At 40.7% G+C, this 23,994-nt stretch overlaps 1 protein-coding gene across 9 annotated transcripts in view; it reads left to right on the top strand.

Annotated features, from left to right (window-relative positions):
- The first annotated feature begins 485 nt into the window (after window positions 1-485).
- LOC135110971 (uncharacterized) overlaps window positions 486-23,994 on the top strand; it is a 39,613-nt gene continuing 16,104 nt past the window's right edge. The window contains exons 1-3 of one of the 9 annotated variants that reach the window (XM_064023746.1): window positions 4,381-4,502; window positions 16,956-17,116; window positions 18,256-18,444. In XM_064023746.1, the coding sequence (XP_063879816.1) occupies window positions 18,367-18,444 (78 nt within the window). In that variant the 5' untranslated portion in view covers window positions 4,381-4,502; window positions 16,956-17,116; window positions 18,256-18,366. Of the gene's footprint in view, window positions 956-4,260; window positions 4,503-8,879; window positions 8,917-8,942; window positions 9,533-10,357; window positions 10,677-16,955; window positions 17,117-18,255; window positions 18,445-23,994 lie in introns of those variants that run through there. The other 8 variants (XM_064023752.1, XM_064023748.1, XM_064023753.1 and 5 more) reach the window with 8 other exon arrangements.

Here is a 23,994-nt window from a genome sequence, read left to right as displayed (position 1 = left end):
GGCGGATCCCACTGCTGCCTAGCCCCGAACGAGGGTCTGAAAGCCAGCCAGACAAGACGCCGGCCGGCGTTCTTGAAGGCGTTATCATTTGCATTATCTACTCCAGGAAACTGTAAAAATATTGCGAAGGTGATTGGGAAGGAGGAAAATACTTGATAAAAATGTATTATTGGCCATGTAGTGATGGTGTTGTTAAGGTGGGCTTCAATAGCAGCATCCATGGGGGTGCACGAGATGGTGGTGCCGGCTTGAGTGTTGATCAATAGTACCGCGCTGCCGCCCGTTACGCGCGCCCCTCCTATCCAATAACAGGACCGATGTACATGCGTTGTCAAGGTTTCCCAACGTGCTCTGAATCAAAGAGAACGCAAGTTCTTTAAGATGTGCGCTTCAGGGTGCCAAACGAAAGGTAGATTAGAAAAAAATACTGAATTACGCAGTACGACAATTACCCTGGCGGTGAAGGGAAGTCTGGGAATAAATTTATTTCTCGCAGAGACACTGTTTCACACGCACACAAATGTATCGTGCAAAAAAAACGAACCCCGCGTACCACACCGTTGTATCTTCTCTTTAATCGTGTAAATCGTGTGAGCGAAGAAAAAATATTCTGAAGTGAAGACGTCAACATATGCTTCCCATGCATTGTTGTGAATCTCGTGGTCATATGCACTGTATATGAAAAATCAGCAACCGTGTTATAGCGTGCACCAAGAAGCCGCATTACTTTTTGCTGATAAGACATTATTTTTTGGTGTAAAGGACGGGGATCAACCGCAATCAGTGCCAGGTAGGTGTTCAAATGCCAGGACGTGCCCCACACCAGGCCCTGGCCGACCTTTGTCGTGCACTTGGAGTTTTGTTGTTATGACGTGACCCGTGTGCCCCGCCTCAACACAACACTCGTCGGTGTCACGCTGCTTCCGTCTCTTGTCGTATCACGCATTGTTGTTGCGTAAGTCTTTGTTTTAGTTAATCTGTTTGATTGCGAGTATGTGTGTGTGTGTGTGTGTGTGCATGAGTGTTTGAGTGTGTGTGTGTGTGTGTGCATGAGTGTGAGTGTGTGTACGCTTAATAAAAAAAAAAAAAATATATATATATATATATATATATATATATATATATATATATATATATATATATATATATATATATATATATATATATAATTGCATATCATATACTGCACATATACTGCACACACACACACACACACACACACACACACACACACACACACACACACACACACACACACACACACACACACACACACACACATATACATACACAGTCACAAAATCATTAGATCCATTCATGCTTGCTTGTCTCTATAATATGCCGGTGACCCTCTCAGAGCCACGCCCTGCGCTCCACCTATCACTATATGAAGTGGACAAAAATGCACTGTCCCTGTGAATAATAAACAAGATGTGTGGGGAGGTTATCCCAAGTGATGCTCTTTACGGCAGCCACTTAAAGGGGAGGCACCAGACAGGCGGGGCAGTCTGGTCGCTGCTGTTTGAACTGCCACCAGGTGAGGGTGACCGTTGGTCACACCTGTGCCGCGACCTGAATACATTGAACCTTGTTAGGCCACACCGCCACCAAGGCATGAGTCATGAGTACTGTATGGTGTGAGGTGTGCGTAACGTGATGAACTTCCTCACGCCGGGAACACTTGCTTTGAGTTCATGGCGGAGCACGAGACTCGTATCATGTATTTGCCATTATAAGTGTCAGAATGCTGGAATGATGATAATACTAACAACTCATAAATAAATTCATGACGTTTGTGGAATGCTATAAAAGACAAAGCTCCTCGTTCTTCATTTTGTCTGTGATAGTGAATGTTCTCTTTCGTGGAAACTTGAAGATTTTACGATATTTCTTCTTGCCAGGTAACACGTGGCAAAGTTTACGTACTGTATCACTTCAGTAGCAGGCAAGGAGCCAACCTTCCATGATGGTTGGCGAGGAGGGGAGTGGCTGTGTGCATGCGACAGCGACAAGCTCGGTGTACCATACGCTTATCTCCCAACGTGGATATCGTACGTAATACCTTGTAGTGTTGAACAACCTCAAAACACACACACACACACACACACACACACACACACACACACACACACACACACACACACACACACACACACACACTCACACACAGACACACACACACACACACACACACACACACACACACACACACACACACACACACACACACACACACACATATTATATGTTAAATATTGAAATTGATAGATAGATATGCAGGTAGATGTATTTATGCTTCGATTTCATGTTACGTAGTCGAAATGTAAATAAGGGGAAAAAAAAAAAGAACAGGAAGGTGGTAGTGTGAAGTGGCAGTGCCTTAGTCATAGTGAATACAACTGTGGTGAAAGAAAGCTCTATCCAATACGTACAGCAAGTATATGGATACAGACAGCAGCCACAGGGCACCATGCACATGTCTGCTAGGAAAGACCGATTAATTAACGTTTCCTTATTTCCACAACAGACGTGATAGTTGAGTTGAAATCAGTCAATAAGTCAACAACTGATCGTGGTTGCTTTCTCTAATCGCGCGCATAATAAATCATACCTCCTTCTTGATTTGTACCGTGCAAAAATGCGTGAAATGAGTGACTTGTGTGTAATTGTAAGAAGGCGCTGCGCTGACTAAGTATTTCAGTTAGCAATTCTATGACTTTATGGACGTGTGATGACTGACTTATTTATTTATTCATAAGTTAGTTTGCTTATTAACTATATTTTGTTTATCTATCTTACTGTTTTCTATTTTTTTTATCTTAATTGCAGTTTTGTGGTCAGTCAGTTTAATCAATTACTTGTTTACATATATACTTTTTTCATTACTCAATTTCTTTGTTTGCTTGCTTGCCTGCTTGCTTACTTACTCACTTTACTTACTTACTTCTCACCTATTTACTATCGAGTCAACACAGTGGTTGTTCTCCACCCCTTTGGTGACATTGTTTACGTAATGTGTGTGTGTGTGTGTGTGTGTGTGTGTGTGTGTGTGTGAAAAGAAGTTAACATGCCCATTCAGTTTCGACCTTACCTGTGTGAGCATAAAATTGCCTTTGATATGTTATTTATAATCATAGCTATTTTCAGTACACGGACTTCCTACCTCCATGATATAATAACACTAATCGCTGTGAAATGTTAGATGAACTTGGTGATAGTGGGACATTGTGTACTTTTCCGCCAAAGCACATCATCTCATTCCTATCCTTAGTTTTCATATTTATTTATTATCTAGACTTTAAAAAAAATATTTGTATCGTAACTAATTATAATCGTGGTCAGTTTTTGCTCTCTGCTTTGACTAAATGTGTCGTAGCCACGGCGCTCACGCCTATAGTATTGCTCCCAACGACACCCGCGCCCACGCCGCCCATAGCAACGCCCCAGGCGTAACCCCTCTTGAGGCACCACCACTCACTTACGTCATCCACGGCCACGATCAGTGCAATACTTGCCCTGATGAAGGTTCAAGTGCACCCGTGGACATGGATATATCCGAACAATAAGGAGAATTAGCGCCAGCAAAGTTATCTATGCTTCTACGAATACCTGTTGTGATATCATGGATGAGTACATGTTTGAAAAAAAAAAAAAAAAAACGATAAAAGCGTGGGTTTCCCATAAGTTATGATCCCTGCATCCTGTGTCTGTGTTCTGTAGTCAGCGCTCCGGTAGCCTCTTTGGGAGCTTCATTTGTTCTCAAGTGGAGAGTTAGCAAGTTTGGGTATTCTCTGACACATATTTTATTTGTTTGTTTGTTTGTTTGTTTAGTTACTTGGTTATTTAGTTGGCTTGTTAGCTAGTTAGTTAGTTTAACGTGTCAAGGAATCTGGACAAGGACACAAAGAGAGAGAGAGAGAGAGAGAGAGAGAGAGAGAGAGAGAGAGAGAGAGAGAGAGAGAGAGAGAGAGAGAGAGAGAGAGAGAGAGAGAGAGAGAACCAGCTCACTATGTCATTCCCGAAAATTAAAGTACAGAAGGGAACTCCACAAAGTCGGCCAATTAATTTATTTGTTCATGTATCATTATTCACATGCTTAGTCATTCATTTACTTACACTCAAATCATCCCCGCACTGAGGTAACAAGAAATGAAAACATACGTAACCACCTTCAATGTTACCAAACAATATTAAAAAAAAAATATGATAACATGTTTGTTAACTTCATGTATACTTGATTATGCAGACAAAGGCACCTGAGAGTTTCAAGGACTAATATCTGAATGGTGATACGGTGCCGCCATTCGGTGTAGAATAGATAAGCAGACACATTGAGAGAGACCGATCGCTTCTGGGTCTCAGTGTAGCGTGTCTTGGCGGAACACAGGTAACGATGTTACTGGTGGTGTAGTGATTTACTCTCCTCACGGCGTAAGACTTACTTTTATATTGCACCTCAGCAGGTTTACATTTCTTCCTGCTGCCCTTTCCAGTTTCTTAGCGTAAGTATTGCTGTATCTACCATATATATATATATATATATATATATATATATATATATATATATATATATATATATATATATATATATATATATATATATATATATATATATATATATATATATATTCCTCCTAATCGTGGATAACCTTGATGGGATGGTGTGTGTGTGTGTGTGTGTGTGTGTGATATTTATCATAGGCCACAAGTCAGCAGATTCACATATAAGATGGGACTCAAAAATTAGAGAGGGAAGACCTTAGCTGCTTGATTCCCTTTCACTGTGTTCCGGAAAAACGTTAAGCGTAACCCTCAGTGCCTTAATCACGATTCTGTCTACTTGCTACCACTATTACTGGTATTACTTACTGCTTACTACTACTACTACTACTACTACTACTACTACTACTACTACTACTACTACTGTTACTACTACTACTACTACTACTACTACTATTGTTACTGCTACTACTATTACTACTACTACTACTACTGCTACTACTGCTGCTTCTGATGCTTACTACTTACTACGACTTACTTTATTTACTTACATAAACCATTATTATAGTATCAGTTAGCAAACTTCTGTGCCTTCATCCTTGTTTGATATACGAGTACTGTTGAACGGTGTGTCTTTTTTTTTCTGTCTTCCTTCATCTTGCCATAACTGATGCTCCTTTAAGAGACAGTCTAGAGGAGTGGTAGTCAGTTTGGGTGCATGGTGCTCGCTAAGGTGCATGAATATTTTCAATGGGTACATGGAAATAATGTTGTTCATGGAAGGGTACATGACATAGCCAGTGTGTATAAGAGTGCACAGTAGGAAAAAAAAAAAAATTTAGGAAGGAAATTGTATCCTGTAAGGAATTAATTTAAAGTGAGGTTAAAGTATTACATTTTTTCTTATATCAGTATATTACATTCAGGCGCGACTTTCGCCTTACAGGTTTGAAAATTGGCAAATTGTTTTATTATACATTTAGCATTTATCTTACAATTAATTAGAAATGAATAGCTATTTTCTGTGTTTAAAAAATAGAGACGTAATATTTTTATTTATTGTCACGTCGCCCCCACCCTCGTCAAGTAGACCTTCCAAAACACACCTGCAGGCTCCGTCTCTTGAGGCGAAGATACTGGTGCCGGGGGCGGGACGGCAGTACTTATTATAGGGGTCCGGGCTGGAACGAGGACTTACCAGGCTGTTTCCCCACTGTCTGGCTATTCACACACACTCAGGGGAAGGGAGCAAGCAAACACTGGAGTCCTTTGCTGCCTGTCGCTTACTACAGTCAGTGTCTCTCAGCACAGGTGTACACAGGGGTCACAATTGCGGAGATAGGGCACAAAAGCGAAGCAACGGGGCGGGGGGGGAAGGCGGCTGAGGGAGCTAGACGTCACGGCGCCCCCTCTGTTTCCTTTCTCCTTCTACACAACTCATCGCTCCCTGACATGGCCGCCCAGCCCGCCAGATTTAAACAGCGTAAACAAACATTGCCTTGCCCTCGTAACATTTTGTATTTTCAATCTTAAAATGAGAGAAAACGGGAAATATTATTATTGTTATTGTTATTATTATTATTATTATTATTATTATTATTTTTATTATTATTATTATTATTATTATTATTAATATTATTATTTATTTATTTATTTTTATTTATTTTTATTTTTTTATTTATTTATTTATTTTCATTTATTTTCTTATTTTTTTTATTTTTCTAATTAATCGTCGTAGATGCGAGAGTACATGAATTTCTCAATAGCTCCCGGAAGGATGCAAAAACTTGGGAAAAGCTGGAAACCACTGGTCTATGGTACTGAATTGATCGTAACCCACCGTGAGTTACTATTGAGAGCTGAGATTCTTTCCATTTCTTCCCTTGGTCATTGCTATTCATACGAAAGAAATATTATAGCAAACATGATCTCAGAGGAAGAGTTATGTTTCGCATTTGTTAGACATTACTTACTATTTCAATTCAGACAACGACATACCACACAAATCGAAGGAATAGTGCAGCGAATAATTCCTGTAACTTAATGTATAGAATCATTTGCACAAATTTGCGTACTTAGGTGCTGAAAAGGAAGCCTACTTCAATCTTGGCTTACATGCACCGGCCGTGAACAGAGGGTAATGCTATGTAATCTTTTCGAGGAACCACGCCTTAAGGACACCGAAGTGCACAGGCCAAGTATAGAGGTAAAGGCGTTGCCCACTCACTCCCTCTTATCCTGCCATCCAGTCTAAAGGTCAAGTGACGTCACACAGCAAACCTTTTACCAAATGACATCCAATTCTAGCTCATGGCTGCGTCAACACACCCTTGGTCGTACGAGCCACATGTGTTTGCTGCACACACACACACACACATATACACACACACACACACACAGCTTAAGAGTCTCCGCAAGGTCTCGATTGTACAATGCTTTCTCGCTTACTCGCAGCTAACGATCTATAACACGTGCTGTCCTCACTACCCAGAGTGCAAGGCGATGGCCACCTGTGCGATTCGCTCCGCACGGGCTTATTTCACGAGGCATAGTTTTAACCTAAGAAGTGAGTGGAGTCTATTTGCACTCCATGCGATTATCTACAAGTGTTGTCTGGTTAAGAGTATTCTCGCTAATGTGATTTGTTTATCTTTCCTCAGTGTACGTTGCTTCCCACCTCAAGGCTTACTCCTGGAAGCTCACAGGGCACGGAACTAGGAGTATTTCTAGGAGGATAGATAGTTAGTCTGTGGGAGTATTTTGTGGGGGCTTCAGTGGTCTGCCTGTAGTATTTCTTGGAAGGTTGGATGATTCGGTATTTATGAATGTTTCTCTGAGGCTTGGATGGTCGGCCTGTCAGAGGATTTCTTGGAGACTTGGATGGTCGGTATTTAGGAGTACTTTTCTTGGTCATAGGGAGCTTGGTTGGTTGACCTCTGGGAGTATTGCTTGTAGGCTTTAATGATGGATCTGCAAGAGTATTTCTTTGAGTCTTGGATGGTCGTTCAGTAGGAGTGTTAATTATTTTTGTTGGAAGCTTGGATGGTATGACTCCTTGCGCAGGCAGGGTTCCTTTCTTTTCCTCTTTCTCCCTTTCTTAGAGTGACACTGTGGAGACGCGTGAAGGCCTCGGATGCTTCCTGATGCACTTGCGAAGAAAGATAAGGTTGGTGGCACCACGCGAGCGAACTTCGGCCATCTGACGATCACAGAAAAATGGCCAGCTTCCGACGAGACCCGAACTTGACGGCTCTCTCTCTCTCTCTCTCTCTCTCTCTCTCTCTCTCTCTCTCTCTCTCTCTCTCTCTCTCTCTCTCTCTCTCTCTCTCTCTGTATATATATATATATATATATATATATATATATATATATATATATATATATATATATATATATATATATATATATATATATATATCGATTTGACCGACGTATTGAATTAATGGGTAGCCACTATGAGGTTAAGGAGTTAGGCAGTCATCATCAGTGGTCTCAGTGCCTGAAGAAAAATAATACCGCTTCTCACTCCCACCGAGTCTCGGAAACATTAAAAAATACAATAACAGAACTACAGATTCTACTCTTAAATGAACAGACAACCGCTTCTCGAAAAACCAAGTATAATCCTCTGACACTTGCAGAAATGCTGCACAGTTTTTCTCCCATAATCACCTGCGACATTTTAGACACTTGGCATCACTGTATGGACACTTAACACCACTGTAGCCCTGTAGCTGAGAAAAGACAAAATCGCCTTTTTTTCAGTGTATCCAGATAACTTTTTCTTTTTATTACTGTGCTGTAAATATTAGCAACGAAAGACCATTGCAGTAGGAATATATGAATTATAAACAGAAGCGTAATTAATGAACTCCTGGCTTCTTGGCTCAACTTTTCATATTATGGATATCATTATGAAGTAATTTAAAGAATGTCGTCCGAACTTTTTGGTTCACACAATTTTCAGCTACGAATTACCGACTGTTCTGCGGTAGGCAAGACTATCATCCAGGGTTGTAGGTCTCGATAAGGAAGATTGCAGGCACTGTCTTCACTTATGGAAAGAATACAAATGATTACTAGAAAGGATTAAAGGGTGTGGTTACCATATATGGGTGCAAGATATAACAGGATGTGAAAAGATTTCCACTGTGTAACATCCGGTCAATTAAAACGTTAGAATGCACGTTTATTTTGAATTGAGTATGTCATCATAATGTACTTGCACTTAAATCTTGCATTTTGATGAGTACACACTTACAATACTGTGTATGTCTTTTATTAAAAAAAAAATAAAAATAAAAAAAAGTAAGATATCCTGTCGCGCTGTTACCTTATGAACACACACACACACGCACACACACACCGGTAGAGAGCTCAGCCAGCCGAAGCACTTTTAACGGAGCAGTGCTGGCGGTGAGTGGCCTGACTACACGCTATTTACCTCCGTGGTTCGCAACTCTTCCCGTCACTATTATGAAAATTGCGGAAAATTTTGTGTTATCCCGAAACCCAATTTATCTTGTGTAGTTTATTTTCGTTCATCAAGTGACTTACTTGGACTGCTCCTGTTAAGAGTCGCCACAGCGGATTACCATCTTCACCTCCCTGTCTTATGTGTCTCTTCTTGGTTCACAAGAGGCTCATTCGACCAGTGGAAATATTATCCACTGAAATAAGAGCAACACTACTAAGAAACTAATAATAAAAGTCTTATTGACCTCAATCGTGTGGCTTCCTTTTTCGTTTAGGTGTGTGAAACTACAGTGTGTAATCAGCATAATTAAAGTGACCTGTGAACACCAGGAAAACTAAAAACCATAAGTAAATGATTCCGTGGGTCTCTACCGAGGCTCAAGAATCTACTTGCACGGGTGAAAGATTACCAGCAGATCAGAGGGCTTGGGAATGAGGAAAATGCTAAACACAGGAAGTGTAACTATTGACCATGACCGTACCGTTGTAAAGAAGTGTGACCCTTGGTGTGACTCAGGCGTCAAGACCATCCGTTATTTCTGAAGCTCGTATAACAGTAAGTAAAAAACAACTGGAACATATCCTTTCAGCTCTGCAGGAGAAAAATCCAACTACATTCCAGTGAAAAACAACAGTTAACATTAGTCTCTTGTGTGGTGCTATCAAATATGGATGGATGGGTGGGGACATAGTCGTTTTGACGAACTGTTACTAACTTATGTATACTCCTCTCTGTACAAGCTACAAACTACTGGATGATATACGTATGTTTGATTTCTTCGTATTAGAGAGAAGTATGCTAAGTGTGATGATGTAAAACAGTCTCGGTAATTCCTCTCAGTGACTTGGTAAGTGGCTTGAAGCTGAGCGCGAACCAGGAACAACTGCCTCAAACGCCTTGGTGTCTCGACTACTTCCAACAGGCTCTAGGGTAAATATTCAAGTTTTCAAGTGTGCTTTCATGATTCTAGTGATAGTTTGATAAGGATTTTGCATCATCAATGAGAAAACACCCGTGATAAATTGGAAATAGTCGTTATGAGAGAACAAAGCGTTTCATAATACGGATATCGTTACTCAATGCTTGTGTTTCGGTATATTTCTGTGAATCGTAGTTTCGAGCTTCTCTTATATCTACGGTAGGGAGAAACTTTTTCTCTCAAGTGGTGGGTTGTTGAGCTTCACAGTTGATTTGCTACACTGTGCGTTCTACGTGTTGGTCCACTCTGATCGGTGACTGTTTGGTTCCTCGCTGGTAATGTTATGGTGTGTCAGGACTGACGAGTTTTGGTACGAAGAGTTTATGGTGATTCATTGAATGTCAAGGTCTCTTTCATCGTTCAATTCTCAGTGTGCTATAGTAAACTACAAGATCCCATCACACACGTAACGCTTCTTCTCCACAGTATCCATTATACGTTGCATGAGATACATAGTCATTTCATCGCTCGCAAATTTTGCACTCTATTTAATTTTTGGCATCCCTCTCCTATAAGTAGCGTGTCAAACTCTCCAGAGACAGACTGAAGAATCAGTCAGTACCAAACGGTGTCTCGCTCGAGGAACTGTCAGTCATGCCAGTGCGTCAGATCTTTTTACCACTTCCTCGTGTGTCTATTAATGAAAGAAAAGTGCATTAAACAGAACTTTCCAGGACTTATTCGGCTTCTAGTACACAAACACCCCCAAGACTGGACCAGGTAACTATATAAGTGTATTGTAATAGTACCAGATTTCCCTTCGCTTCATGTCGTAACGTGTGTAGCTTTGTGCTGACCATAGTATTTATCGTGTGGTGGTTCTTCCTCCCATTAACTCGTCATTTGTATTATTTATATTGCGGTGGATGCAGCAGAGGTTAAAAATACTACAAGTGACATTAATAATGTGTTAAGCAGTGCTAATTCTTGACAGAATGATTGACTTGTGTCTAGCTGTCATTTAAGAAGACAAATGTGTGCAGGTGTCAATTTCTTATTTAACCTCTTCAATACGTTGACTCCTACGTAGGCGTCATGAAGCAACAGTGGAATATACGATGACGCTTACATTGGCGTTATGGTTGGATACTATTTTAGTTGTTGAACAATCCCACATCTGTTTTGGCATCTCATGACAGACTTCGTATATGTCCTTGAGGTTCTGTTGCTCCTCCCACCCTCCCCGTTCCCAACGGCCACGTAAATGACCTACCCCATGCCCCACCCTCTATCCAGAATGAGGAAGTCTCATTGGCAGAGCCTTACATCATAGTTTTTTCCCCTATGGTCCTTATCTTCCATGCCCCCCCTGTCCTTCTCTTCATCCAATGTCCTATAGACTGTAAAGGGGGAGAAACAGTTCCCCCATTCCCTTGTTCATTCCTTGCCCTCTTACCCTCTTCTCCCTCTCCCCTCCTTTCTCTCTCTCTCTCTCTCTCTCTCTCTCTCTCTCTCTCTCTCTCTCTGTATGTGTGTGTGTGTGTGCTGATGCGGCTGGGAAGGTCGTCTTACGACAATTACTGATGAATGAAGGTAGTGGACGCATGTCTATTACTTCTTTTTTTACGTGTGTGTGTGTGTGTGTGTGTGTGTGTATATGTATATATATATATATATATATATATATATATATATATATATATATATATATATATATATATATATATATATATATATATATATATATATATATATATATATATATATATATATATATATATAAATAGTGAGAGATTGATAGAGCACCACCTGCTGGCCCAAGATAATCATTCACTGTTGTGGTATTATCTGAAGAAGAAAATGAGAGGGAAATTTTCTCTCTCTCTCTCTCTCTCTCTCTCTCTCTCTCTCTCTCTCTCTCTCTCTCTCTGATTTGTGGTAACATTTCATCACTTTTTAACTTTTTCCATTTTCCTGTTTATTTTTTCCTTTGGACCTTTTGTCTTTTTTCTTTCCTTGGACACTGATTTTTTTTTTTTTTTTTTTACCCAACAGAGCATTTTTCCTCGTCGGACGTTCCTAATGGCCAGTCATCATCCATTTAACCACTAACTTTTTCTTACGGTCTCGTTACCGTAACACATTGTTGTCAAATATTATCACACGGAGGAAAACATATGTAGAGGATGAACCAAGCGTGGGACTTTGTCAGAGAAGGAAAATGTCCGGAGGGGAATATGATAGTACCTTGTGTTATTGATCCACTGGTGGGCGTGTTTTGTGTAATGTTTGCTGAACCTGACTGTTCTTCTATCAACCTTCACAACGCTCCTCCCAGCCATCCATCCCCTAGGCAAGTCTTGTGATCGTGTAGCGGTAAACATGTCATTACTTTGCTCTCTGCTGTTGAAATGCATAGAGCGCCTGGTCGATATGTATGTGTATCGCTTCAAACTAGGGCGTTCCCATTTGTATCGCTTGAAACCAGTGTGCAACCAGAACACGCTTAGTACTGAGCAATTAGTATAGAAGTTCAAATGAATATGAGGTTCTTGAGAGAGGCACCGTGTCGGGGATCATGCCCAGAACCATATTATGAATGCACATTAACGATCGAGCAATAAGGTGCATCCTTTGTCCATGCGGGGTTGTGCAGGTTTTATTTTTGGGTCATCACACAACGATTAAGCTTATCTGGGCCAGTCATCGAGGTGCGATGTTCAAGTCGACCATGCATTAAATTTTTCTCTTATCAATCGCTGCACTTCAGCCTCCTTGCCGGGTGAGTGTGGTGGCTAAATACGCCAGGAATGTGTTGTGTCATAGAAAGCGATGTTATGTCCAGGGAATTTCTTATCTAAAAAAAAATCAATATAAATAGCAGGAATATTTAAACGCACCGTCCCTTTAATGTAAAAAAAAAAAAAAAAAAAACTATGATGTTGGTAAAGTAAATTATTATTATGATAAAGATGTGCCCTGCAACCCTGCAGAAATTTTTAAGAAATTTTTATTTTTTTTATTTTTCATTTATTTATTTATTTATTTATTTATTTATTTTATTTTTATTTATTTATTTTTTTTTTTTGAGATCCAGTCAAGAAAAAAAAAAAATACAAATTTATTGATCAAAGAATCTTTCAGCATTATCAGATTGACTAACAAGAAGAAAACTATAAATCTATTGGCGTAAAAGAAAAATCATTCGAGTTAATAAAGAGACGTTTTTGACTGCATAGATTTTGCTTAAATTATATTCATATTTGTACCTTAACGGCCGCATATTAAAAAAAAAAAAAAAAACTTCTATATCATCAAAGAACAACCTCTGGAAAGTCATTAAAAATGTTTCATTTCTAAAAAGATTTTTCATTATTCTTCAAATTTCTGTATCCTTTTCATATGACATTAACCTTGAAAAAGGAGAGAACATTTATAGACTGAAAAATAAGAACATAAGAACATAAGAAAACAAGGGGTGCTACAAGAAGCCATCAGGCCTACAAATGGCGGTACCTGTAGGAAACACCTATCTATTTCCTCCTATCACCCCCATCCATAAATTTGTCCAGTATTCTTTTAAAGCCCCGTAATGACGCGGCACTAACAACCTGATTACTGAGTCCATTCCATTCATCTACCACCCTTCATCATCATTAGGTTGAATAACGAGTGAGGAACCAGAAATAGGTCGGCATAACAAAAAATACGTGAATGAATAAAGGTAAATTTTTTTGATTTCTTAGATTTGTGAAGGGTCGCTACTTGTTTGATCCACGCCATGTTTATGTAGTGAATGATATTTGTGCATAGTGAACTGTGCATATTATTTGAGGTAACCAGCGTGTTTGCGGCGTAATGTGCTTGTTGAGGGGAATGGCGTTCGTTGATGGTGATGGCATTGTCCAGTTATTAGTATATTGATGGTGCGCAAGGTTATATAACATGGCCATAGATGAGAGAGAGAGAGAGAGAGAGAGAGAGAGAGAGAGAGAGAGAGAGAGAGAGAGAGAGAGAGGATTATACAACTATACATATATGCAGAATTCTTCCTTTTTGCGCATCCCTCCTCTCTCCACACACACACACACACACACACACACACACACACACACACACACAAAATAAATAAATAAATAAATAAATAAATAAATAAATAAGTGAAAGGTCTGCGTGTGGCTTGTTTTCATTGAAGTGCTATTACTCTCTCCAGAGCGCGGATTAATTTAATGTTAATAGAGCATCCGGCACGAGACGACGATGGGTGCATTGGTGTTAATACAGTGTGTGTGTGTGTGTGTGTGTGTGTGTGTGTGTGTGTGTGATAAGAGCTCACTATCTTATCTGTCCTGTCTCTTCGTTATCCCTCTACTTCATCCCTCCCTCTTCCCTTGTGGGATCAAAAAAAAATATTAATATGCTTCCACGAGCCATCTGCACATATAATGGCGCTGCAGTCTCTAGTGTGACCTGTGCTTGCACCACCGTAATGCCGCTCAATCTGTTGGTACCGTTTTAGGTACATTAATTTCTCTCCCCTTTATTCTTAAGTACTTTGCATTATAGATAATATAAGCTGACTCGAGTGAGTATACCGTATATTTTTTGCTGTGCGCATCTTAAAGATGAAAAAGACCAAGTATACCGCATTTTGAAACGCTTCGTATCCGACCATTTTCAACTACTGGTATTTATTGGAGTTTTAAAGTGTGCGTCCATACTTCTAGTGATAGCTAAACAATAATTATGTACTATCAATAGGGAAACACACTCATGAAAACCGAACTAATTATTCTTGTGGGTTTTGAAAATATCACTTCAGAGAGAATATACCGTTTCAAAATACGGGCATTATTCTAAGACCTCAGCACAGCTTTCAGTACAACTGTGTGGCGTCCTCTTATCAAGATTAGGTCCTTACATGTATTTTGCAATATTGTGGGAGGACAGGGTTTGTACACCTGACGCTTCTCAGAAGACATTACCAAGAATCTCATGTACACGTTACGTAACCCTGTGCTTAGAATAACTTCGCCTCAAGCTTTGCGGGAGCAACTTAGAGTACTGAAAGACACTATTGTCAGCAAAAGTAGAAATCGAGATGTTCAAACCTGTCATTGCGTATGGCATTAGTTATAGTTCAGTAAAATCAGTCAAGGCAAATCTATTAGCAGTCAAATAGTTGATGAACTTGGGAAAAAAAAAAAAAAAAACATAAGTAAAAAACATTTCTCCTCATTACATGTTGAATTGTTTTTACTTTAGTGCAAAAATGTAATGGTGTGAACGACTATCCGGATAGCATTATCAAGCCACGAGAGTCCACATTTATCTCCTCTCCACCTGTGCAGTCATGAGGAGTGGAATTACTGGAAAGTCGAGACTTTGTACTATATATCATATTATAATATATATATATATATATATATATATATATATATATATATATATATATATATATATATATATATATATATATATATATATATATATTTCTGAACTAAATCTAATATCAATCAACAGCGTCTTGTCAATATTCTCGAACGTTTTGGCGCTTGATCTCTTTTTGGCAGACTGTAGTGGTAGTTACTGGTAGTTACATGATTTCAGTGATGATTTAACAAAGATTCTGCATTAGTTAAAAAAAAAAAAGTAGATTTTATTCGCTGAGCTGGCTGACCGTGCAGGACATGAGTGTGATACTGAACCATATTCTGAAACACTTCTACTCGCACCTCGACTACTTTCTAGGTGAAGTGAAACGACTACTTTCTAGGTGAAGTGAAAAGACTACTTTCTAGGTGAAGTGAAACGGGTTTTAAGGGTGTTTTTATGGTTAGAGCAACAGATTAACAAGATTTCTACGTTCTTAACAGGAAAAGCAATCTTGAGAACCCGGCTAACAAGATTTCTACGTTACTAACAGGAAAAACAGTTTTGAGAACCCGGCTAATCATCTCTGTAGCTTTTGAAGCAGTTGTGGTGAGAGATAGAGTGAGAGGTCCATTGTGGGACAATGCCCTTGGCGACCACCTGGTACACCTCCCAAACACGTCATATGATTTACACCACTGATTTCCAATATATCGTGTCTTCCCTCAGTTACTCATAGCTACTTACCTGACAGATTCTCAGGTCGTAGAAATTAAGATTGAAGGAAGACACTAAGTACAGTGGAACTTCTGACCAAGGCTGTACACATTACTGGCGGCAAAGTGTAGGGAGGAGACAAGCCATAGAACAGAGTAGGTGGATTTGAGACAATCACTATCAGGGAACCACTGACTGCGTTCTGAATATTTTATCGGCACCACTCTGCTTATTGTTTTAAGACAGAATAACTGTTTATTATTATTATTTTTTTTTTTTTTTTTTTAGTAAACGTACCCGTTTTCTTTGATTGTTATTGCTAAGCTACTTACTTAAAACGAGAATGGTGTTTGCCGATGTTTGATATTTTTTTAAGCTTCTTTTTTCGGTATCAGGTTTACTTAGGTCGCTGTTAGACGTATTATTGAGATTTCTAGTATTAGTTTCTCTCTCTCTCTCTCTCTCTCTCTCTCTCTCTCTCTCTCTCTCTCTCTCTCTCTCTCTCTCTCTCTCTCATAATCTCAATTCCTTTCCTAGTTTTCTGATAAATAGTATATATTATATACTACAGCTAATGCATTGCAGAACTGTTTTTCCTTACAGGTATTGCCTAACCCGCTGACCGCTGGCAATAATAATATGACTTTCATTCGACAGCCTGTAGATGGTTTTACCGACCGCTACAAGATTTTTCGCTGTCAGTGGTGTCTTTCGAAGCTGTACTCTAAATAAAGAAGCCAAAACAGTCAAGAGGTTAATTTGATGTGTATTGCCGTAATTAAAACCTGGATAGGGTAAAATTGCTTCTTTGTTCAGTGGGGAAAGGATGTTCCTGTTACGAACCGTTCATATTATCACTTGTCCTCTTCATTCCCCCCTCCTCCTCCTCCTCCTCCTCCTCTTCTCTTGATTCCCCCCTCCTCCTCCTCCTCCTCTTCTTGTCTCCCCATCATCACCATTTGTTTGCAGATGGCGTAATCAGGCGTAATCATTCTCCGAACTACAAGCATAGAGCTTTAGTTCAGTGTCAGTCAGACGCCTTTCCGTGAACCTTGCTGGTCAGGTGTCGAGACTGCAGTGAGTTGGTCCGTTCATTTCCCCGCCTAGAGGAGCTTTTCTTAAATTTCTGAGTGAGTGTTATACTTTGTGGCTTCAAGTTGGAGTGGAGTGAGTATACTGTTTTGTTGTGTTCATCTTGTGAAGTTACGTAATGCTGCATACTCTTATCTTTTTGCCGTTAAATTCTGTCACGAGTCTTGGGTTTGAGTTATTTGATTTTGAATATTTAGACATGTTGATGATTGTGTTTACCAAGTCTTTCTGAGGCTAAATGTGACACCTAAGCTACACCTGTGACACACCTGTGCTTATGTATTGAGTCTATTCCTTATGATATGTATTGCAAAAGCTGATCTCTATATTCTCTTGTGACTTTATTTTGGAGGCGATTTGGAAGCGATATCTCATCGAGATTACGTACACCTGCCAAATATTCGGGTAATTCTGTAAGCCCCGTCCATACAAATGAAAAATTTTTAACAAGGTCTTAGAGGAATGCTGCAACACAATTTATTTAATCATGAGTGGTTATTGCAACGGTATGTACCATATTCCAAGTGTCATGACTTTGAAGTGCGTCATCACAACCAGGCATGGCAACCATTCCAACCTGACAATCCCTGTTGTTATATATTTGTACCTGTCGTCCCCATTCATTCACTGACTCGGCACTACCAATCTGATTACACTGAAGAGGCTGTTACATCCATATACCACAATTTGAGAATTCTCTCTCTCTCTCTCTCTCTCTCTCTCTCTCTCTCTCTCTCTCTCTCTCTCTCTCTCTCTCTCTCTCTCTCTCTCTCTCTCTCTCTCTCTCTCTCTCTCTCTCTCACAGATAAAGTAATTATTTTTTTCTCCTGATTACTGACTATGAGGAATTTAACTGTCATCCTTGTAGTATCTCTGACGCCACTTCAAGAACGTTTATCACCGCCTCGAACTCGGCCAGGTATCATTGCCTGTATACGAAAAGCACGATTTGAGAACGTGATCGTTCTTGTCCTGCATGTACTGATACCCTCTTTCATGTATCAGCTCGTGTGTGTGTGTGTGTGTGTGTGAATTCATTCGTGTTGTCAAGGTACATATTTTCTTTTCTCCATCTTAATTACCAGTCCAGTACAATTTATCTTGAGTGATCATCAGACAAACTAAGCATATTATTCTCTTAGAAACACTAATATTCCATCGTGTCCTCTGACGGCAGGCTCGACGTGCTCCCGTCAGCGCAGGCAGCGGGCGAGGGGCCGCGGCGGGGAGGCCAGTGCATGCGGGTGAGTCATGAAGGGGCGCCCCGTGTGCAGCCCTGAGCCTGGCCATGACCACCAGCACCCACCAAGGCCCTGACCAGGCCCCAGCGCTCATCCGCATCAGCCCTAAAAGAATACAAACACAGGTATGTACACGCTAGGTTATAATATGATAAGTACCTGCGAAAACTACGAGTATGCAGGTAAATACAGAACTTTGTAGATAGTCCATTAAGATAGATACGACTCTCTCTCTCTCTCTCTCTCTCTCTCTCTCTCTCTCTCTCTCTCTCTCTCTCTCTCTCTCTCTCTCTCTCTCTCTCACACACACACACACACACACACACACACACACACACACACACACACACACACACACACACACACACACACACACACACACACACACACACACACACACACACACACACACACACACACACTGCTGTATTGTGTGCATTATCGCATCTGGCGGCTAATACCACGCTTTAGTATGCAGCCACGGTGGAATTCAAAGCTTTTCACTTCATCAGCTCCCTCCTTTTAACTGACTGTGTTTAGTATCTCACTGAAACAATGTTTTTTTTTTTTTTTCGCCATCCTCTACCGTTATATTTATAGTTACTGCTCTTCTGAACTTGCTAACTGCATGCGCTCCTCTCCTGCGACCTTGCTGCACAGGACTGATTTCAACTTATTCTTACCTCTGTTATGTTCACCTTGCTAATGCAAGAATTGATCAGTATCTTCACTCTTTCATCTCTTTCACTGGAAAACTCTGGAACTCTCTTCCTGTTCTTATTTTCTTCTTCCTATGATCCGAATTGTTTAAAAAAGCATCCAGATAGTTCCGAAATTAAACTGAGCTACTTTATTCCATTTTCCTTATGTATTTAACTTCTTGGGAGCGGCAACCTAAGTAGACCTTTTTTCAATTTTTTTTCCTCTTCTAAACAAACTATTGATTACCTTTTAACTGTTCTTACTTTATTTATTTTATCAGTAATATAGTATTGGACAAAACTTTATCTTTGCACTGGGAGAACGTGGCGGCAAGTGAGGAAGACACGTAACAAACAATACCAGGTCTTGGGGCATGGGTCAGTGGGGTCAGTGTCTTGGGCACGTAACGAGCAACGCCAGATATCTGGGTCAGTGGGGTCAGTGTCTTGGTTACGGAACGAGCAACGCCAGACACAGTGGTCTGGGTCAGTGGGGTCGGTACCCCCTCACTTAAAATCAAATTAAGTAACTAAAACATTTTTTTTTTATGTAGGAATGGCACTGGCCAAGGGCAACAAAAATCCAATAAAAAAAAATGCCCACTGGGATGCCAGTCCCATAAAAGGGTCAAACCAGTGGTCAAAAATTGATGAATAAGTCTCTTGAAACCTCCCTCTTGAAGGAATTCAAGTCATAGGAAGGTGGGAATACAGAAGCAGGCAGGGAGTTACAGAGTTTACCAGAGAAAGGGATGAATGATTAAGAATACTGGTTAACTCTTGCGTTAGAGAGATGGACAGAATAGGGGTGAGAGAAAGAAGAGAGCCTTGTGCAGCAAGGCCGCGGGAGGAGGGGAAGCATCCAGTTAGCAAGATCAGAGGAGCAGTTAGCATGAAAATAGCGGTAGAAGACAGGTAGAGATGCAACACTGCGGCGGTGAGAGAGAGGCTGAAGACGGTCAGTTAGAGGAGAGGAGTTGATGAGACGAAACGCTTTTGATTCCATCCTGTCTAGAAGAGCAGTATGAGTGGAACCCCCCCAGACATGTGAAGCATACTCCATACATGGACGGATAAGGCCCTTGTACAGAGTTAGCAGCTGGGGGGGTGAGAAAAACTGGCGGAGACGTCTCAGAACGCCTAACTTCATAGAAGCTGTGTTAGCTAGAGATGAGATGTGAAGTTTCCAGTTCAGATTATAAGTAAAGGACAGACCGAGGATCTTCAGTGTAGAAGAGGGGGACAGTTGAGTGTCATTGAAGAAGAGGGGATAGTTGTCTGGAAGGTTGTGTTGAGCTTATAGATGGAGGAATTGAGTTTTTGAGGCATTGAACAATACCAAGTTTGCTCTGCCCCAATCAGAAATTTTAGAAAGATCAGAAGTCAAGCGTTCTGTGGCTTCCCTGCGTGATATGTTTACCTCCTGAAGGGTTGGACGTCTATAAAAAGACGTGGAAAAGTGCAGGGTGGTATCATCAGCGTAGGAGTGGATAGGACAAGAAGTTTGGTTTGGAATCATTAATGAATAATAAGAAGAGAGTGGGTGACAGAACAGAACCCTGAGGAACACCACTGTTAATAGACTTAGGAGAAAAACAGTGACCGTCTACCACAGCAGCAATAGAACGGTCAGAAAGGAAACTTGAAATGGTTACAGAGAGAAGGATAGAAGCCGTAGGAGGGTAGTTTGGAAATCACAGCTTTGTGCCAGACTCTATCAAAAGCTTTTGATATGTCCAAGGCAACAGCAAAAGTTTCACCAAAATCTCTAAAAGAGGATGACCAAGACTCAGTAAGGAAAGCCAGAAGACCACCAGAAGAGCGGCCTTGACGGAACCCATACTGGCGATCAGATAGAAGGTTGTGAAGTGATAGATGTTTAAGAATCTTCCTGTTGAGGATAGATTAAAAAACTTTAGATAGGCAGGAAATTAAAGCAATAGGACGGTAGTTTGAGGGATTAGATCGGTCACCCTTTTTAGGAACAGGTTGAATGTAGGCAAACTTCCTGCAAGAAGGAAAGGTAGATGTTGACAGACAGAGCTGAAAGAGTTTGACTAGGCAAGGTGCAAGCACAGAGGCACAGTTTCGGAGAACAATAGGAGGGACCCCATCAGGTCCATAAGCCTTCTGAGGATTTAGGCCAGCGAGGGCATGGAAAACATCATTGCGAAGAATTTCAATAGGTGGCATGAAGTAGTCAGAGGATGGAGGAGAGGGAGGAACAAGCCCAGAATCGTCCAAGGTAGAGTTTTTAGCAAAAATCTGAGCGAAGAGTTCAGCTTTAGAAATAGATATGATAGCAGTGGTGCCATCTGGTTGAAACAGAGAAGGGAAAGAAGAAGAAGCAAAGTTATTGGAGATATTTTTGGCTAGATGCCAGAAGTCACGAGGGGAGTTAGATCTTGAAAGGTTTTGACACTTTCTGTTAATGAAGGAGTTTTTGGCTAGTTGGAGAACAGACTTGGCATGGTTCCGGGCAGAAATATAAAGTGCATGAGATTCTGGTGATGGAAGGCTTAAGTACCTTTTGTGGGCCACCTCTCTAACATGTATAGCACGAGAACAAGCTGTGTTAAACCAAGGTTTAGAAGGTTCAGGACGAGAAAGAGAGTAAGGAATGTACGTTTCCATGCCAGACACTATCACCTCTGTAATGCGCTCAGCACACAAAGACGGGTCTCTGACACGGAAGCCGTAGTCATTCCAAGGAAAATCAGCAAAATACCTCCTCAGGTCCCCCCAATTAGTAGAGGCAAAACGCCAGAAGCACCTTCGTTTAGGGGGATCCTGAGGAGGGATTGGAGCGATAGGACAAGATACAGATATTAGATTGTGATCGGAGGAGCCCAACGGAGAAGAAAGGGTGACAGCATAAGCAGAAGGATTAGAGGTCAGGAAAAGGTCAAGAATGTTGGGCGTATCTCCAAGACGGTCAGGAATACGAGTAGGGTGTTGCACCAATTGCTCTAGGTCGTGGAGGATAGCAAAATTGTAGGCTAGTTCACCAGGATGGTCAGTGAAGGGAGAGGAAAGTCAAAGCTGGTGGTGAACATTGAAGTCTCCAAGAATGGAGATCTCTGCAAAAGGGAAGAGGGTCAGAATGTGCTCCACTTTGGAAGTCAAGTAGTCAAAGAATTTCTTATAGTCAGAGGAGTTAGGTGAGAGGTATACAGCACAGATAAATTTAGTTTGAGAGTGACTCTGTAGTCGTAGCCAGATGGTGGAAAACTTGGAAGATTCAAGAGCGTGGGCACAAGAGCAGGTTAAGTCATTGCGCACATAAACGCAGCATCCAGCTTTGGATCGAAAATGAGGATAGAGAAAGTAGGAGGGAACAGAAAAGGGGCTACTGTCAGTTGCCTCAGACACCTGAGTTTCAGTGAGGAAGAGAAGATGAGGTTTAGAAGAGGAGAGGTGGTGTTCTACAGATTGAAAATTAGATCTTAGACCGCGAACGTTGCAGAAGTTAATGAAAAAAAAGTTGAGGGAGGTGTCAAGACACTTAGGGTCGTCGACAGAAAGGCAGTCCGACCTGGGGACATTTATGGTCCCCTCCCCAGATGGGGACTCCGAGGCTGGTGTAGGAGTCGCCATGATGATTTTAAAATTTTTGAGTGAAGGTTGTGTGTTATTAGGTGCTTGTAGTTTTGTGTGAAGGAAGAGAGTTGTCTTTAGAGGGCAGGCTGTGACTGCCCCCTTGTGTTGTGAGACACAAAGGAAAACGTTCAGTGAGGCCACAGCTGGGTTTAATGATAAGTTCACAGCACCCCCTGAACAGTGCTTTAGACCTCACTGGGAGTAATTATTACTATACCAACCCTCTCATTTTTATCACTTTTTTTTTATGGCTCTTCCCATTTCTTTTTTTTTAGGTTTTCTTTTACAGTGGTCTTTTAACATTTTCACCTTAACTTTAATTTTGTTTTTAATACCGATATTTTAAGAACTGCAATTTTTGTCGCTTTTAAAGGTTTGTTGCGGCTCCATATGACCGCGATGTTGCGGCACAATAAATTAAATCAGTCAATCAATCCTCATTTTGTCGAAACTCTTTGGCACGTTAAAAAAAAAAGAAGAAAAAAAACTTTTTTTCTCATAATTCCCGTGAAAAAACCCCAAGCATCGCCCAAAATGAAGATTATGATATTTTAGATGGTTAGCAAGCAATTCAGCTCTGCCTCACACAAAGACAATATCTCCGTGCTATATACTAAACATTGTACCTGTAATTGGAATCCCGTTTTACATTCTGTTCGTCTACTGTTGTCAGTATGAAGTGAAAAACACTATGCATGGCAGTGTGTTTACTTGTATTAATTACCAAAGTCCTAGCAAGTTTTACACAAGTTTTTATATTTTTCCTTTCAATTCTAGCGACGATGTCAGACATCCAAGTTTCCCCGCTGTCACACTGGAAGTTGATTTTTTTATTAATTCGTTTGTGTTTATTCGAGGTGACAATGAGAAGCACAAAAGAACATTAGGAAAGTTCTCACGTAGTTTCGTTTATAGTATACCGCTGCGCGCCCCAAGCCGACTCACCATACCACCCTGCGTCAGGATGTAAGCCTACCAACTTCCTATATAAATGAGCTGAACAGACACGTCAAAGCATATCAACTTGGAACAGTCTTAAATTGTCAGTGTCTCAGTAAGCATCTACCACGCTGGTGCCACGGACGTCACGTCACATGCATACGAATATTCGGAGAGCTGAGCGCCATTTCAGATGCTACAGTCGAAATGAACCTTATGTACCTTTGTAGAAATACTTTTGAAAATTTAATGCCAAAAAGATTGATACTCAATGAAGAACCTGCATGCGTTGGCCAATACGCATGTAATGAGCTTAACCTGCGATCACACTGGTCATGGGTATCACTGTGGTGGCCATTTTCTGCTCGGCTGGCATCCTCCCGCTCACCCATGCTGATCTCTCTGCTCACCAAGATAATGGGAGGGAAATTATTG

Source organism: Scylla paramamosain, chromosome 21 (genome assembly GCF_035594125.1).
Source record: "Scylla paramamosain isolate STU-SP2022 chromosome 21, ASM3559412v1, whole genome shotgun sequence".
NCBI classification, from domain to species: domain Eukaryota; kingdom Metazoa; phylum Arthropoda; class Malacostraca; order Decapoda; family Portunidae; genus Scylla; species Scylla paramamosain.
This window is presented reverse-complemented; position numbering and strand designations above follow the sequence as displayed.